Source organism: Rhinichthys klamathensis, unplaced genomic scaffold (genome assembly GCF_029890125.1).
Source record: "Rhinichthys klamathensis goyatoka isolate OS25496 unplaced genomic scaffold, OSU_Roscu_1.1 h1tg000072l_1, whole genome shotgun sequence".
Taxonomy (NCBI): domain Eukaryota; kingdom Metazoa; phylum Chordata; class Actinopteri; order Cypriniformes; family Leuciscidae; genus Rhinichthys; species Rhinichthys klamathensis.
Genome location: NW_026606615.1, coordinates 1,772,704 through 1,789,631, shown reverse-complemented (window position 1 = coordinate 1,789,631; position 16,928 = coordinate 1,772,704). Strand labels below are relative to the sequence as shown.

Here is a 16,928-nt window from a genome sequence, read left to right as displayed (position 1 = left end):
CAGTGATAGAAATTTGTCTTAGGTTAAAAGGCTCACATATCTACAATCACACACATCACAAAACACAATTAATCCAAAGAAAAGTACCTTACAAATATGTAAATAAATAAACAAAGGCTTAAATACAATATACTACTAAAACTATTTGGTCTTATTTAAAAATAGCAATTGGAGTAGGAATAAAAGAGTTCCTGTAAGCTTTCTTTTTGGCCAAAGGAGCTCTAAAGCGACAGCCTGATGGCAGTAACTGAAAAGAGTGGTACAGAGGATGAGAGGGGTCAGAAACGATGGAGACTGCTTTCCTCTTTACTGCACAGTTATAAGCCCAGCCCTTTCACACAGAGATTCCGGAAAATACACGGATAAAGTGACCCGGGATTTGACCCGGGTTCGTTTGATTTTGCTTCATTCACACTGCCAGTGATATGCCGGAATCAGAGAGCGCGTTCACACACAACCCGTGTATGTTCCGGAAAGACACGTGACGTTGGATGTGACGGGTCTCTACTTCAGTCCAGTTTGCAGACATTGTTTCGTTCTTTCTTGTATCGATGACGAACACAAACTTTCTTCTAGAGTAACTGAGCCGCACGATAACTATACGTCATTGCAAAGGCTCGTGAATCATCACTACGACACACCCCTTATACGGCATTGGTTCTGGCTCTTGTTCACACAGCGCACGTTCCGGGTCTGAACACGGCAAAGTTACTAGGTCCCCAACCCGGCATCGATCCCGGGTCGTGTTTGCGTTCCCACAGAAGGCACTCTGGCAATTTGCTGGGTCCAAAGCGCTGTGTGAAAGGGGCTATAGAGATCTATAAGTTGAATCTGCGCAGCCCCAATAATTTTAGATGCCTGTTTGATTACTCTGGATATTTTTTTCTTGTTTTCTTGTTTTCAGCAGAAAGAAAATTAAACCAGGATGCAATATTAAAGGCGATAACTGATTAAAAAAGATAATGATACACTGCTGTCAAGATATTCTGTCTTACATTAAAACACTTCAACCTTGTCAAAAGAAATAAGCGCTGTTGAGCCTTCTTATAGATGCTATTCACATGCTGAGTAAAGGATAGATGTCTGTCAATCTCAGTGCCCAAATATGTGAAGGTCTCAACTTGTTCCACTTGTTCCACAGCCTAAGTGGTTCAGATAGTGAATGTAAGGTATTTGATGAACGAAACCTCCCACAACACAACTCATTCGTAGAGAACTTTGTGATAACACGCAGCCCTGAGGAATCTCCGTATTTACAATAATACTATTAGTTTTAAAACCACCATACATTCTGACATGTTGGCGTCTATCTTTTAAAAAGTCCTTTATCCATAGAACAAGAGTTGAGTTAACTTGTAGTCTCTGTGTTTATATTTACAAAATACAATTATGTTGGTCAGTGAAGACATTGGAAAACTTTTCTTTGTACTTTTGTCAGGTAAAAAAAGGTTCAAGAGAATTAACAAATCACAGATTGTGAGTTTTATTAGATTTTACAAAATGTCCCAACTTTTCTGGAAATGGGGTTGTAGTTATCACTTAGTGTGAATGGAATGCATATTTATACTGAATAATTATATTATTTATTAATGTGCATAGAATATCGCATAGCACTTCGTTCATAAATCCGTAAGATGGAAATACAAACCGGAAGACAGAACACATGTGCAGCGCTGAAAAAGGGCTGGTCTACACAATGTATACTGTCTATACAGTGTATACTGTGCAGTATGCTAGCTAGTATTCCATTCTGCACATAGCCATAAGCATCTACAAAAATGACATTACAAGCTACTTACGTTGTCCCTTTGGTCAAAGTCGACCGAGCTGGACACAGAGGTGAGACGCTCGTATCGGGAGTCGGCAGGCGTCTGCATGGCGGAGGCCACACTGAACACAAACACACATTATCAAACACATGCCCTCTCTGAGCACTGAACTCAAGCTAACATACAAGTGTACAGTCACTTAATGGCATGCCACTTCATTCAGCAGTTATTACAATGATGATTAGATTGATGTTGATAATGGAAGATCTGTAATATAAAGCGTTATGATCATGTTAAAGGACTAGTTCAACCCAAAACTCTTCCTCTCCGCTGCAGTTCTCATTTCTCAGTTAATTTAAAAAATAAAAGTATGAGGATTGTCACAGTTAATGATGAGACAAACCTGGTGTTACGCACTTTGATGTATTATTTAAAATGAATCAATACAAACGAACAAGATTTCTACACATAAGATTTGAGAACTATTATTTCCAGCAAATAACAAGCTAATTCATTAATAATTTTTGACAGTCAAGTCAAGATAAATGTATCTGTATAGTATATTCTGTATATTCACAATACACATGGTTTCAAAATAGCTTTACAGAAAATCATGATGTTAATGTTTATAGTATCTTTATATCTTCATGCCTTATAGTCACATTTAGCAAATTAGAGCTGGGCGATTATATAGTTTACATTTTGCGATGATACAAGCAATCAAGCAGTTGAGTTGTGCTCTATATATACAGTGTGTGTGTATATATATATATATATATATATATATATATATAATATATATATATATATATATATACACACAGACACACTTAAGTATACTATATGCATGGGGATACAGTTGGACATGCTTGTATATGCAACTTTATCTAAAGAGTTGGATGATAATATAGTTACATTTTGCAACAAAATAAATAAAATCACACAGTTGAGATTTGCTATATATATTACATATCGCTTTATGAGAGTGTACTGTATATGTATGCAGATAAAAATGCATACAACGGATAAAAGTGGATTATATATTATATTATCTAACTTTATATACACTTTACATTTCGTGACGATATAAACAATCACACTGGTCAAATTTACTATAAAGTATATATTGCTTTATGCAAGTATACTGTATGTATGCAGGTAAGTAGTATGTACTAAATATCCACATTTTTCTATGTCTCGTCTTAGCCCAAATTATTGTCTGGCATGGAAAAAGAGTAAAGGGTGAATAAACGACTATTCCTTTAATAATCTTTACATACCGCCAGTAGTGATCATTTTTTAAATGCTGTTTATATTTCGATGTGGTGTTTTTAATATGCTTTAGCACCCTCAAGCGCCCCAGTAGAACCGGGCCTGTCTGTATAATTCACTCTTACTTTTCTTCTGAATCAGTCTTGCCATTGTGTAGCGTTTACTATAGTTGACCGAGTGGATCATGTAGTTCAAGCTGGTGCGATTGAGTGTAGGCAGGGACTAATTTGCACATTCATGGCCCCACATATACTAAAAGCAAGGGTATAGTTTTACTTAAGCTATTTTAAAGCAATTATTTTCACAGGAAAAAAACGTTTAAACATGTCATTGTGATTATCAAAGATTAGTTTTAAGGGATAAAATGATTGACTGCAGGCGGATTTTAAGTGATGGGCACAGCTAGGCCTTCCAGGCTCACATTACCCCAGCTCCATTAGTGCATATCAAAGCTAACCACATGTTGGGCATGCAGCAATAAGTGACTGCACATACAAACGCAAACACAGAATTAGCATCAGAGGCTCAGGGGCATTACACACAGATTGTTCACATAGAGACTGCAGTAAACCTAGAAAGGAGATGAACATGCAGAGAGGAGCATACATTTGATTTGAGGCAGAGTGTGTTAAACAGAGATACACAAAGACACACAGATACAATGACCTCCAAAAGCCACAATTCATAAGTATGAACATCAGTGCATTAAATAAAATATCCTAGAAAGCTGCAAACGTATTTAGCTGCCTGTCTTTAAAATAAAACTGACAAATGGCATTCTGCTTGATAATTTTCAATCTAATTCATTATGCAAGTGTGTCTTAAATATCAAAATAGTTTTTGGGGCCAGTGTATGTCATTCTCTGGCTACAATATCCACAAACATTTGGACTGATTCTATAGGACAACTTCTATAGGGCCCTTCTAATAAGTATCAATCCTTATTGCTTGTCAATGACCAAAACAATCAAACAACCGGACAAATCACAGGTATTCATCAAAACAAGGTCTTCCAGTCACACAGGGGTTTTCTATGACATCACAGGATTTTTTTTTACCTCTCCCTGTAATCCTCTTCCCTGTGGGACCTATAGGGTGCAAAGACCCTGGCCAGAATGCACACGCTTACAAGAACGAAAACATATCATTTAATGGTGAAGTGTGTAGTTTTTAAAACTTTACAAAGAGAAACTATAAGTAAACCATCAGTTTGGCTTCCTATAAGTTCAAGACTGTGGGGCTTACAGAACATTGCTCTGTTTTTTTGAGCAGTCTGTTATGTAAACTACTTCTGTGAGTTTGAAAAGGGACTACCTGTTTAGCAGAACAATGGAAGACAGAGATGAGAAAATGTAGTAGGAGAGTTTAGGAATATGTTTGGAAACAATTATTTTTGCAGTTTCATTTGGTGATGCGAGTGGCACGGAAATTACACACTTCACCTTTAAAAGACACAAATCCACAAGAGACACATATTGATTAGGTCAGGTAAATGTGATGATTATCTTGAGAAACCCTCAACCAATGGACTCTAGGAAAGAAGCAAATTAAAAAGGACAAGAGAAAGAAGTGAAAAGAGTTATTAGGAAACAGATACACACAGTGAACAAATTCACCCCAAATCCACCCGATAGACACAGCAGAAGAAATGCCAGAGAGCAAATTCAAAAAGCAGACACAAGGTGTCCTTGGAAGAGAGAGCTGAAGTGTAAAAACAACACATACTATTCCTCGTCCAGACGTTGATAGTGCTGATTCCGCCTACTGATGAGGGAAAAGAATTATTCAAGTTCATGCTTGACAGAAACTCGTCAAAATATAAGATCATTCATTCAGAGGAAGAGGATTCTATTACTCAGCTGAGATGCAATGACACTAATAATTCAACTTTTCTTTTGACTCTGTGATGCAAGTTATTACATGAAATCAGATCAAATCTTTGAGGAATTTCGCATTATTGGTTTTAGATGTCATGAAACATCTTTTTTATTATAAAATAAAGTAAAATAAAATAAATATATATGAATAAAACCATTCTAAAAAAAAAGTATTTAAGCAAACTATATTAAAAATACCACAAAATTGTTTAATCCTTGATTCTGATTGGATTGCATTTTCCTTGAGATAACTGCAGTTTTTGTTGTCAGCTTTACAGTTCCACATCACTTCACCACAGGGCACTTTCAAACTAGTAATGGTGGCTTGACCTGTTTGTAAGCATTGCAAGATACTAAATCTGTGACAAAGGGAAACTGGAAAAATGTCTTGGGACAAACAAATGTACTTGTGGTCACCTCACCATGATATAAATAATTTACTGTTGGATTATTTATTAAAAATGTAATGCATAGCCAAGTTGTAACATGCATTCAGCTTCATGATCTGGCTTTTCAGGATTCCACTTGACCCCAAGCAACATTTATAACATTTAAATTGATGACTGTAAAGTTATAATGTAGGTGTTGCAATTCAGGGAAATGTTTATGGAACCAAATGTCCAAAATAGATCAATGAATGCTGGGTAGGTACACACAAAATAAACCAATCCATTTATTTAAGGGTTGACACTTCCTTAAAAAAATTACAGTAAATGGATCTGACTCAAGCTGAATCATGACTTTGTTAAAAAGAATGTGCTAAGTACATGGAGAGAAGGTTCTGACATCAGAGTAGTAAAATGTGACTATGGTATCTGACTGGACAAAAATTTGAGATGCCCGGAATATAATCTGATCTCCCATAAACACAATCTCTTATGCACTTGCATGCTGCTCAAACCAGTTTCCAAATCTCTGGATGCGAGTGTGATTGAAAGGCAGGGTCATATTACTAATAGAATAAGACTAGCTGAGCTGTCTGAACAACCAATCCATTGGCTAAACCCATTATGCAGGAGCCGGGAGCATGCTGTTGTCTTACAGCATTCAATGCATTCCTGCAGGAGGCATTTTCTCTTCTATTTGGATAAATCAAAGGTCTACATCATGATTGATGAATCGAGTGTCCAGCTGTATATATTTAGTCTGGCAAAAAATGTTACTCAATGTTGGAAAGATGAGTGTTTATTTGGGGTTAGATTGGGGCCAAGAGCATGCTGTGAACGCAGCCAGCTGAGGCCGCAGTATGAGTCGCTGGAATAGGACCGTACACGTGCTGTCTTGATGGTTTTACAGTTTTTTTTAAATTGTACTACAATGAAAATGACATCAGAACATTTGAAAGAATCAGGGCTACATTTATTTTTGTCTAATATTGTGTACTACAAAAAGCTACTGTATGGAATATAATAGTTTTTACCTGTCGGCATCAGAGACCAATGCGAGACGGCCATAATCCCACGCCACCTTCCTCAAGAGAGAGAACACACATAGCAGCACCTGGAGACCCAGAACACACATGTTATACAATCAAATTCACATCTCATTCCACAAATGCATTGCAAATCAAATTCCTGTTCACAATGCCGCAAATATGTGACAAATACCAAAATGCTAATTAAACACAATTAAGAAACACATTCCTAAAGTGCATAAATTTAGAACCACAGCAAAACTAGAACATCACAGAATTATTCTAAGACCCAAGATGATCAGAAATATAACTGTAGTGTGGATTATAAAGGCCCACAGAATTCCACAGAAAACTCGGCAGACTTCCACAGAATTCAAAGCATTTTTACACATTCCCAGTCACTTTTATTAAAGTGAACAAGAAAATGGCTTTCATAACCCATTTTACTTCTACATACTTTACTTTTATCCATTGGGAATTGATTGGATAATGAAAAGTAGGCGTTCCATACCAGAACTGACATGTTTGTGAATTTGCAGTTAATTGAACAATGACCTTCATTTATTGCAGTTGGCTCCCCTCTTCAAACACCACTGGCACCCACTTATGAGGACGCATTTTGACTGAGACATGGAGGCTAAAAGTCACGTTCACCCTTGAGAACATCTTATGGATGCAAGTTAACACATCTTTTTAAATCTATGACTATTTGCTATTATTACTTTACCACACGAGTCAACATTAAATGATGGATGAAATGGAACATGCAAAGACATACTGTACATTCGAGTGTAATGGATTATCGAAAAATGTAGGGCTTAGTTCTATCCATCAGTTGTTGATTGGAATTTGGAATTTGAGATGTGGGCATTGCTTTTAAAAATGAATGCAATATTGTTTTCTGATTGTGGAGAGGTGGCATTTAAAGGTGAAGTGCACCTATGATTGACATAATTATAATTAGTCTTGCATAGCCAGACATTCAGACTGACGGCAGAAGGTCTAGACTCTATCGCAGCTTTCATTGGCCAAGACTGCCCAAGAGGACGTTTGACTAACATGTAACGCAACCAATCACAGTTCGGTTTGTACCGCGTGATGTTTAGGGGCGTGAAAATGTAAAGTTTCCCTACAATAACAGCCCGGCATGTGTCTAATAAATTAATTCAAGAACGTTGTGCAAGTTTACTGCAACAGCGGAGCCGTGAAAATCCAGCTTTTAGTTGATACTGGTAAGCGCTTATTATCACAGTCGTAAACACAATGGCTTTCTTCTTCCATGAGGGGTTTTGGCGTCACAAAGGCTTTGTTTCCAAGCGGAGCGTTAAAGAAACGTCTCCCGGAGTTTCTGTAGAATTCAACCAACCAGATGCAACTTCGAAAATCCTGAAGTGTTCCCAGTTAAGTGTGCCATACGCATCAGATGTTCAGCCAACGGTCTGTGGGCGTGACGTCTGAGGCTGAGACTAACTAATAGCAGTCAATGAACAATAAACTGGGTTAAGAGAATGTATTTTAACATAAACAATCTTACATCGCCTTTAAGTGGTAAAAATGACTGGAGAATTCCGGCACACACCTTTCACCGGAAGATTGAGTTTACAATAAAATCTATAACATGCATTTCCAAAATAGTGCGCAACAAGACCGGGAATGTGTATTAAGAAAGTAAACAGGGTCAAGATTAATTTCATGGTGACTTTAAATGACAAACTCATGGCAAATGAACAGAAATGGAAAATTGTAGGCTTGTGATACGCACCAAGAAACACATGAAGTCAAGGGCGAGTACGGTGGGCACTCCTCCGAAGGGCAGGCCCTGGAGTACGGTGGTGCGGATCCGGCCCGTATAGCAGTAGTCCTTGGAGCTGTTGGAGCTGGAGCAGTTGTGCTGGCCTGTGCAGACCTCAGCTTCACTGCTCACAGCCATCATGAGCAAAACTAAGACAATCAGCATCCTCAGTACTGCTGCATCCTGAAACTCCACCTGTTAGGAGACAAGAGGAAGAGCGTTATGAATAACTTTCAGGGGTATACTTGCATATAGATGATGACCCAAAGCTAACAGAAATCGACAAAAAGCTCTAATACTGATCACCTGGGGTCTTTAAAGAGATAGTTATGGAAAAACAAAGGAAAAATAGTCAACATCAACTTGAGTGATGAGTGTCATCCTGCCTGACATCTGTCATGTTTTACAAAAGAGAGAAATTCATAGAAATTTTGAACAACACAAGAGTTCTTTTGGGGGGTTAACTAAGCCTTTAAGAACTGGCATATAGAATTTAGAATTCATTAAGAATTATGCCTAATTATCTGAACACATTTAAAGATCAAAAAGGCTGAAATAATTGTAAACAATGAATCTGGCTCTTGCTTTCATTTGAAAGTTTCATCTGAGTTTTGCAAAGTATCTTACAGGAAAGACTGGTTCTGTAACGTTAGAGAGAATGCATTAATAGAACACAGTCACAGCTCAATATCATAAATCTGCCTCGTGTCTATGACGTCTAAAGGTGTAACTTGGCGAATTATGTAGCTGCATGAAAGCTTTGCTGTGAGTGACTGACTGACAACACATCTCTACATTAAGAGATCTGTGGAGCTCCAAGGCTGTGCATGCTGTGCTCTGGCATGCTACCGCTGGCTCAACACAGACACATCTATATTCCTCCTACAGTGAGATCAGCCACTAAACCGCTTGACAATGGACAAACAGAGGCCGAGCCATCTCTCTGAGGCAAAATGCACCAACTGTACCAAGTTCTTCCTGAGGGAACACTGTCTAAAATTGCCAGCCAGTAATTTCAAATACTAAGGAATATTTCACAGTAATTAAAAATGTTTTTCTTTCTTCTGTGGAACACAATTGGACGATTTTTGATGAATATATGCACAGCTTTTTCCATTTTTTTTTCCTCAAACAAAAATAAAAGTATTATAAAAGTAGTTTACAGATAATACAGGTTTGAAACAACATGGTGAGGGTGAGAAAATAAATTCATTTTTGTGTGGACTATTCCATAATTTGATAACTTGTCACGTTTAGTTCATCACTTTACTTCATCATTGGACTAAGATTTTACAGAAATAGGTTACATTAGATCAGGGTTATTATAGTTAAAACTAAAACATTAAACATTTTCGTTACTTGAAATAAAATAAAGGTTAACTAAAATAAAATGCATATAAAACCTTTCATTTTTATTTTTTCAGCTGGCTAAAATAAAATATTGAAATCAAATTGAAATAAAATGAATAAAAACTGTAGACATTTAACACAATAGTAACTAATATAAACAACAAAAAAGCACAACAAACTCACTAAAACCTTAAACATAAACTGAAAAATAATTATTCAAAATATGAATAACTATAATAGTATCTTACTAAAATAATACTGCTTTAAATATGCAATAAAGTGGAGTTAATTTGAACTGATTGGCACCCATAGCCTAGGTGAGTGAGTTTAACAAATATTATTTGATATATATATTTATTCTGCTGGTCATTTGCTAATATATTGTTCAAAGGATGCAAGGAATCCACTAAAGCAACAAAATACACACACATTGGCGGTCCAGTGTGAATTAATGTCAGAACCAAAGTTATGTTAACCGTGACAGCAGGACTCTGACTTTTCCAATGGAAAATAAATACAGCATATAAGGGTGATGGGGGGAGAGAAAGTCACACGCTGCGTTTCATAACAAACCAAACTCTGTGCCAAGCCAGCTCAAGGTGAGGTTAGTTATAAGCATATCATCTTTGACACCAATTCACTTCCAAATTCCAATACTTTATAAGGAAAGGGAACACGTTTGAAATAATTGTTTAACAGCAGAATTCCTGTTTTAAAAAAAACCCAAACTACATTACCCTTGATTCTTCAAAGAAATCTCCACCAATCAGAGAATCGTGACCAGCAATTAGCGCCAAAAAACACTTTAGCGCCCATCCACTCCCATTGGACTGCAAATAATGTAATAGTCTCCCTATGTTCTCAAACTTAAATATGTGCATATTTTGCAATAAACATATCATTATTTTATTCTTTCCCTCATTAAAGCTGTTAAGTACGGTATATATTTCTGTACCTTGTCTTTTTGTTTCAAATAGTTTATAATGTTTATTTGCCTCGTTGCTGGTTGGTCTGGTTTATGGCTTATAACTCTTAAATTAAGGCTTTTATACGTATACGCTTTTATATGTATGGGCAACATACTTCAGAAACCAAGACTGCTGAAAAAGTAGGCGGTCTCTTTTGCACATAGTCAGTGTTCGGGGTTTGTTCAAACTTCTGCAATTGTTACTGGCGCAATTATTCACACAGAACAGAATGAAACAGTTAAAAGGCCAGATTAGATCAATGATTTAACTGCATTAAATTCAACGTATTGAATTAATCACATTGCATTTGGCAGATTTAGAACAGTTCCTCTGGGACAGATGGCTGGGACATCCACCCCGCTGCTGTTCTTCTGAACTCAACGCTAATGCCGAGTCATGAAAACAAACAGCGCATGACAGCAAACGTTACAAGCTTGTGACAGCCAAGCTCTAATAAAAGCATCAGGCTGCAAATGATCCATATTACAGAGACTTATTCACTGACTGACTGCCTTTACTTATGTTCAATTAAGCCTGCTGCCACACAGACAGATCTTGTGATTTCCTGGCATCAGCATGCTCAAAAACACACACCGCTGAGCAGTGCTCTGTCCGACAGACATGCGTCTGAATATAACAGTCAGTCTCATCTTGACAAACCAAGGCCTTATGTTGACATCCTCCTGATGTCGTAAGGTTGAGCGCTGATAGATTTTCGCTCTTTCAGCTGTTTTTTAATGTGGTCAACAGATCAATAAGAGAACTGATTCTGAAGACTTCACTGGAAAGCATACGCCTTCCCGAAACATGCAGACACTTGTTAAGTTCTGACCTCAACAAGTTTGACAACGCTACGAATCACTGCTGATTATTTATCTAGCTCACAATCTTGTGTTCATATTATCGATTAAGCCTTGCTTCAAATTAAGAGAAATTATAGGCTACTCTTGATAAGGAAACTTTAAAGCATATGAGAATATCAGACACAAAAATATGAGGTGCCCCTAGGGACATTATTCAGAATTACCTTGCATATACATGTACTTTTCCTCTCACATACACATATAAAACCAAATTCATTCACATACTATAATGAAATGCTCACACACATACAAGTGAAATGCTTTTACAAACACAACTGAAACGCTCTCATACATACAACTGAACATGTTACGCTCACACACACAACTGAAACGCTCACACACACACAACTGAAATGCTCTCATACATACAACTGAAAATATTATGCTCACACACATAACTGAAACACACACACACACAACTGAAATGCTCACACACATACAAGTGAAATGCTTTTACAAACACAACTGAAACGCTCTCATACATACAACTGAAAATATTACGCTCACACACACACAACTGAAATGCTCACACACATACAAGTGAAATGCTTTTACAAACACAACTGAAACGCTCACATACATACAACTGAAAATATTACGCTCACACACACAACTGAAACGCTCACACACACACAACTGAAATGCTCACACACATACAAGTGAAATGCTCTCACACACACAAGTGAAATGCTCACACACATACAAGTAAAATGCTTTTACAAACATAACTGAAACGCTCTCACTCACACAACTGAAAATCATTTCAGTATGTTATATGCAAGCATTTCAGTATGTTGTATGCAAGCATTTCAGTATGTTGTATGAAAGCATTTCAGTTGAAACGGAAGGTGGTTAGAGTCCCCGCCCACTCCAGCAGGGTTGCCAGATGCCAAGGTTTTCCATCACAAAACCTCGCCAAAAACTGCGAGAATGCACAAAAAAACGCCCAAATTTGTTTTGGCTTGTTTCTCGTTTAAACACAGTGAAATCATTAACAAGCTTCAAAATTACCCATGGTCCGTGTACTTTTGCGTGCATTCGTTTTCCCCTTTTTAACCCGTAATTGAAAAACGAAAAATGGTTGTTGTAGGCCCTATTTTTAAAACGCAAAGTTGAACACCAAAATTGGAATTTGAACTGTAGCCTATACACCAAATGCTACGCAAAAAAATAAATGTTGAAGTATTTTCCGATTTTTGTATGTGACTTTTTGCCCCTTTATTAAACATTTAAAATATTCACAAATTAATATGCAAAAAAATTGATTTTACTGGTTTTCTAACTAAGGCCAAACCAGGAAATGATATTTTTCCCGCAGTGCTGAATGAAAAGAGCCATAGCCTACTCTCGAACCATACAGAGAGATGATTTAGGCTATAGGTGATTTATAATCTGAAAAAATAACGAGGCTATACCTCCATCTCCGCTGTAAGGATGGGCCTTTAGAGAGAAATTCATATGGATTGCATTATCAGACGGTATTTGCTTTCGATTCGAATTGGTTCTTTAAAAGTGGACATTTCAAGCTTTAGCCTACATAGGCTATATTTTGTTTCAGTTCATTTTTGAGACGCGATCACGGAGACCATGAAAGCTCGCCTGATTGTTTTATTTTATTTTACAAAAGCACAACGTTTTCTTGTTATTGTGAGTTTACACAAATAAAAGTAGTTGCGAATGATGTATTATTATTTTCTGTATGACCAGAAATTATAGAGTATTTTAAGTTGTTTCCACTGCTGATAGGAAAACGCAAGTGTTCGCGCCTCCGTGCCATGCAGTGCGCGCTCCACACTCGCACAAACCTTTGGATAAGCGTCACAATCTTGTGTTTATTTGTAATAATCTTAGCCCTGTATTATTATTATCTAACCTGTATTATGACTGACATTTGATAATTGGTAATTTCTTGAATTTTCAAAAAAAAAAAACATTTACATCTTTAAAGTCATTTTTTTGGGGGAGAGGAAAAAGCTCAGTATAATATAATAATAATTAAAAGAAAAGACTTCACATATAAAAAATAAACATAAAACAAAAACATTTCAAAAACTGTAAAATGTCAGGTTATATAAAAAATAAAACATTAATAAATTATTTTATGAGAAACATAATTACTGTCTTAAGTGAACTCATTTATAGTTATAACCGCAAATAATAATTGCCATTATTATTATTAGGCTATTATTATTATTATCCTACATTTAGGCTAGAAGACGGTTTTATCCAAAAAAGGAACAAAGCATTCGTCAAATGTCAGTCATAATACAGGTTAGACAATAATAATACAGGGCTAAGATTATTACAAATAAACACAAGATTGTGACGCTTATCCAAAGGTTTGTGCGAGTGTGGAGCGCGCACTGCATGGCACGGAGGCGCGAACACTTGCGTTTTCCTATCAGCAGTGGAAACAACTTAAAATACTCTATAATAATTTCTGGTCATACAGAAAATAATAATACATCATTCACAACTACTTTTATTTGTGTAAACTCACAATAACAAGAAAATGTTGTGCTTTTGTAAAATAAAATAAAACAATCAGGCGAGCTTTCATGGTCTCCGTGATCGCGTCTCAAAAATGAACTGAAACAAAATATAGCCTATGTAGGCTAAAGCTTGAAATGTCCACTTTTAAAGAACCAATTCGAATCGAAAGCAAATACCGTCTGATAATGTAATCCATATGTATTTATCTCTAAAGGCCCATCCTTACAGCGGAGATGGAGGTATAGCCTCGTTATTTTTTCAGATTATAAATCACCTATAGCCTAAATCACCTCTCTGTATGGTTCGAGAGTAGGCTATGGCTCTTTTCATTCAGCACTGCGGGAAAAATATCATTTCCTGGTTTGGCCTTAGTTAGAAAACCAGTAAAATCAATTTTTTGCATATTAATTTGTGAATATTTTAAATGTTTAATAAAGGGGCAAAAAGTCACATACAAAAATCGGAAAATACTTCAACATTTATTTTTTTGCATAGCATTTGGTGCAGGGCTTGACATTAACTTTTTGAGGCACTTGTCCTTCGGACAAGTAAATTTATGTTTCTCTTGTCCATGCACAAAAGTCACTTGTCCGGGTAAAGATTTATAATTTTATCTAGGGCTGCACGATTTGGGGAAAATGTCATATTGCGATTATTGAGTTCAATATTGCGGTTGTGATATGCGATTGCGATATAATAAACAAATGGTTTCATGAGTCAACTTGTTTGGTTCTAAACCAAATGCACACACAGATTAGTGATAATTCTGAAATTAGCAATAACAACTAAATGATTGATAACACCTATAATGATCAATAAGCCATTGATGTCTGGATAAAAATTAACTGTCTAACAGGTAGGACATATACAGAAGTTGAATAAAGTTATCAAACAGTCTGGGCTGCATAAATTATAAATTATATAGACTACTACTTATTGAAGCTACATAAGTTCTTTAGTCAAGAGCAGTGAGTAATTTTCTCTGTTCCCTTTGTTCTTTCAGTAACTTTACTGACAGAACGCTTTATTGGTAGCTGGCCCTTTAAGAGCAGCCGCTGTGGACAGAGACGCGGATATCACACGCGCCTCATTCTCACGAGTCACAACTCTTTATGTCCATCATAAGACTGTTCTTATGTTATGAAGATACTCGACAAATGACATTTTGGCTTAATTGTGTGTGTTGTTGATGTTCGTTCAAGCGCGAAAGAGAACTTCTGGCGCGCGGTCTGTGCATGCGCATTATACTTCAAATTCCAAATTTGGTGTTCAACTTTGCGTTTTAAAAATAGGGCCTACAACAACCATTTTTCGTTTTTCAATTACGGGTTAAAAAGGGGAAAACGAATGCACGCAAAAGTACACGGACCATGGGTAATTTTGAAGCTTGTTAATGATTTCACTGTGTTTAAACGAGAAACAAGCCAAAACAAATTTGGGCGGTTTTTTGTGCATTCTCGCAGTTTTTGGCGAGGTTTTGTGATGGAAAACTTTGGCATCTGGCAACCCTGCTGGAGTGGGCGGGGACTCTAACCACCTTCCGTTTCAACTGAAATGTGCTTCCGTTTCAACTGAAATGCTTTCATACAACATACTGAAATGCTTGCATACAACATACTGAAATGCTTTCATACAACATACTGAAATGCTTGCATACAACATACTGAAATGCTTGCATATAACAGTGAGAGTGAGAGCGTTTCAGTTATGTTTGTAAAAGCATTTCACTTGTATGTGTGTGAGCATTTCACTTGTGTGTGTGAGAGCATTTCACTTGTATGTGTGTGAGCATTTCAGTTGTGTGTGTGTGAGCGTAATATTTTCAGTTGTATGTATGTGAGCGTTTCAGTTGTGTTTGTAAAAGCATTTCACTTGTATGTGTGTGAGCATTTCAGTTGTGTGTGTGTGAGCGTAATATTTTCAGTTGTATGTATGAGAGCGTTTCAGTTGTGTTTGTAAAAGCATTTCACTTGTATGTGTGTGAGCATTTCAGTTGTGTGTGTGTGAGTGTTTCAGTTATGTGTGTGAGCATAATATTTTCAGTTGTATGTATGAGAGCATTTCAGTTGTGTGTGTGTGAGCGTTTCAGTTGTGTGTGTGAGCGTAACATGTTCAGTTGTATGTATGAGAGCGTTTCAGTTGTGTTTGTAAAAGCATTTCACTTGTATGTGTGTGAGCATCTCATTATAGTATGTGAATGAATTTGGTTTTATATGTGTATGTGAGAGGAAAAGTACATGTATATGCAAGGTAATTCTGAATAATGTCCCTAGGGGCACCTCATACAAAAATATGATGTAACATGTCTCCAGCGCTGCTGCTGAAACATTTAATCTATAGCACAGCTGCTCTGACCTCGTTCGTGCAAGTCTCATTACACTGGGCTCAGCAAAACTCACATGATCTTTAACAGTAAAGTTCATCATCTAAGGCCAACAGGTCACATTAGAGTATTGATCTGTACAAGTTCACAACACCTGCAGCATTTACTAATACATAGTTCCCACATAACGTCACAACATATGGGCATTTGCCGACCCGGCGCCATTTCTGGGCATGTTTCGGGCTTCTTATATACTGTCTATGGTTTCGGGCAGAATATTAGAAGAAGAAGCTGAAACGAGTTAATTTCGTGATAAAAAGTGAAAATGGTCATCTCCTGCTGGGTCAATGAATGGATGTTCAAATCGTTCCGGAGGTTCAGTTAAATTTGGATTTTACAGTATACCCGTCTTTAGACTTCATGAATGTGAGAAGACTAAGCTTTTGTCAGAACAACGACGGAGGTTATGGCTGGCGAGGATAACGTTAATAAACAAGTTAACACTTTGCAGTTTGAATGATGTCCTGTATTAACATAATGACGAGGTATTAAAAACAACAGTTTCCACTGTTCGATCGCGCGCGCGACTCAGTCACTCAGTCAGTCACTCACTCACTCACTCACTCACTCACTCACTCACTCACTCACTCACTCACTCACTCACTCACTCACTCACTCACTCACTCACTCACTCACTCACTCACTCACTCCAGCATTGCAATCTCAGATTATGTCCCTAAAGAACCCGCGTATAAAGTAGTTCCGCATTACATTAATTAATTTGCACGTGAGTTTTATTTATTTTTA

General features: G+C 37.0%; 1 protein-coding gene across 3 annotated transcripts in view; it reads right to left on the bottom strand.

The window, feature by feature from the left end:
- The window catches only part of tmem63ba (transmembrane protein 63Ba), a 38,800-nt gene that overhangs the window by 15,206 nt on the left and 6,666 nt on the right, over positions 1 to 16,928 (bottom strand). For 2 of the 3 annotated variants that reach the window (XM_056250653.1, XM_056250652.1), the window contains exons 2-5: positions 8,095 to 8,319; positions 6,339 to 6,418; positions 4,767 to 4,805; positions 1,800 to 1,890 (exon numbers count right to left, since the gene is read on the bottom strand). In XM_056250653.1, coding sequence (XP_056106628.1) covers positions 1,800 to 1,890; positions 4,767 to 4,805; positions 6,339 to 6,418; positions 8,095 to 8,289 — 405 coding nt within the window. In that variant the 5' untranslated portion in view covers positions 8,290 to 8,319. The remainder of the gene's footprint in view (positions 1 to 1,799; positions 1,891 to 4,766; positions 4,806 to 6,338; positions 6,419 to 8,094; positions 8,320 to 16,928) is intronic. The other variant, XM_056250654.1, reaches the window with a different exon arrangement.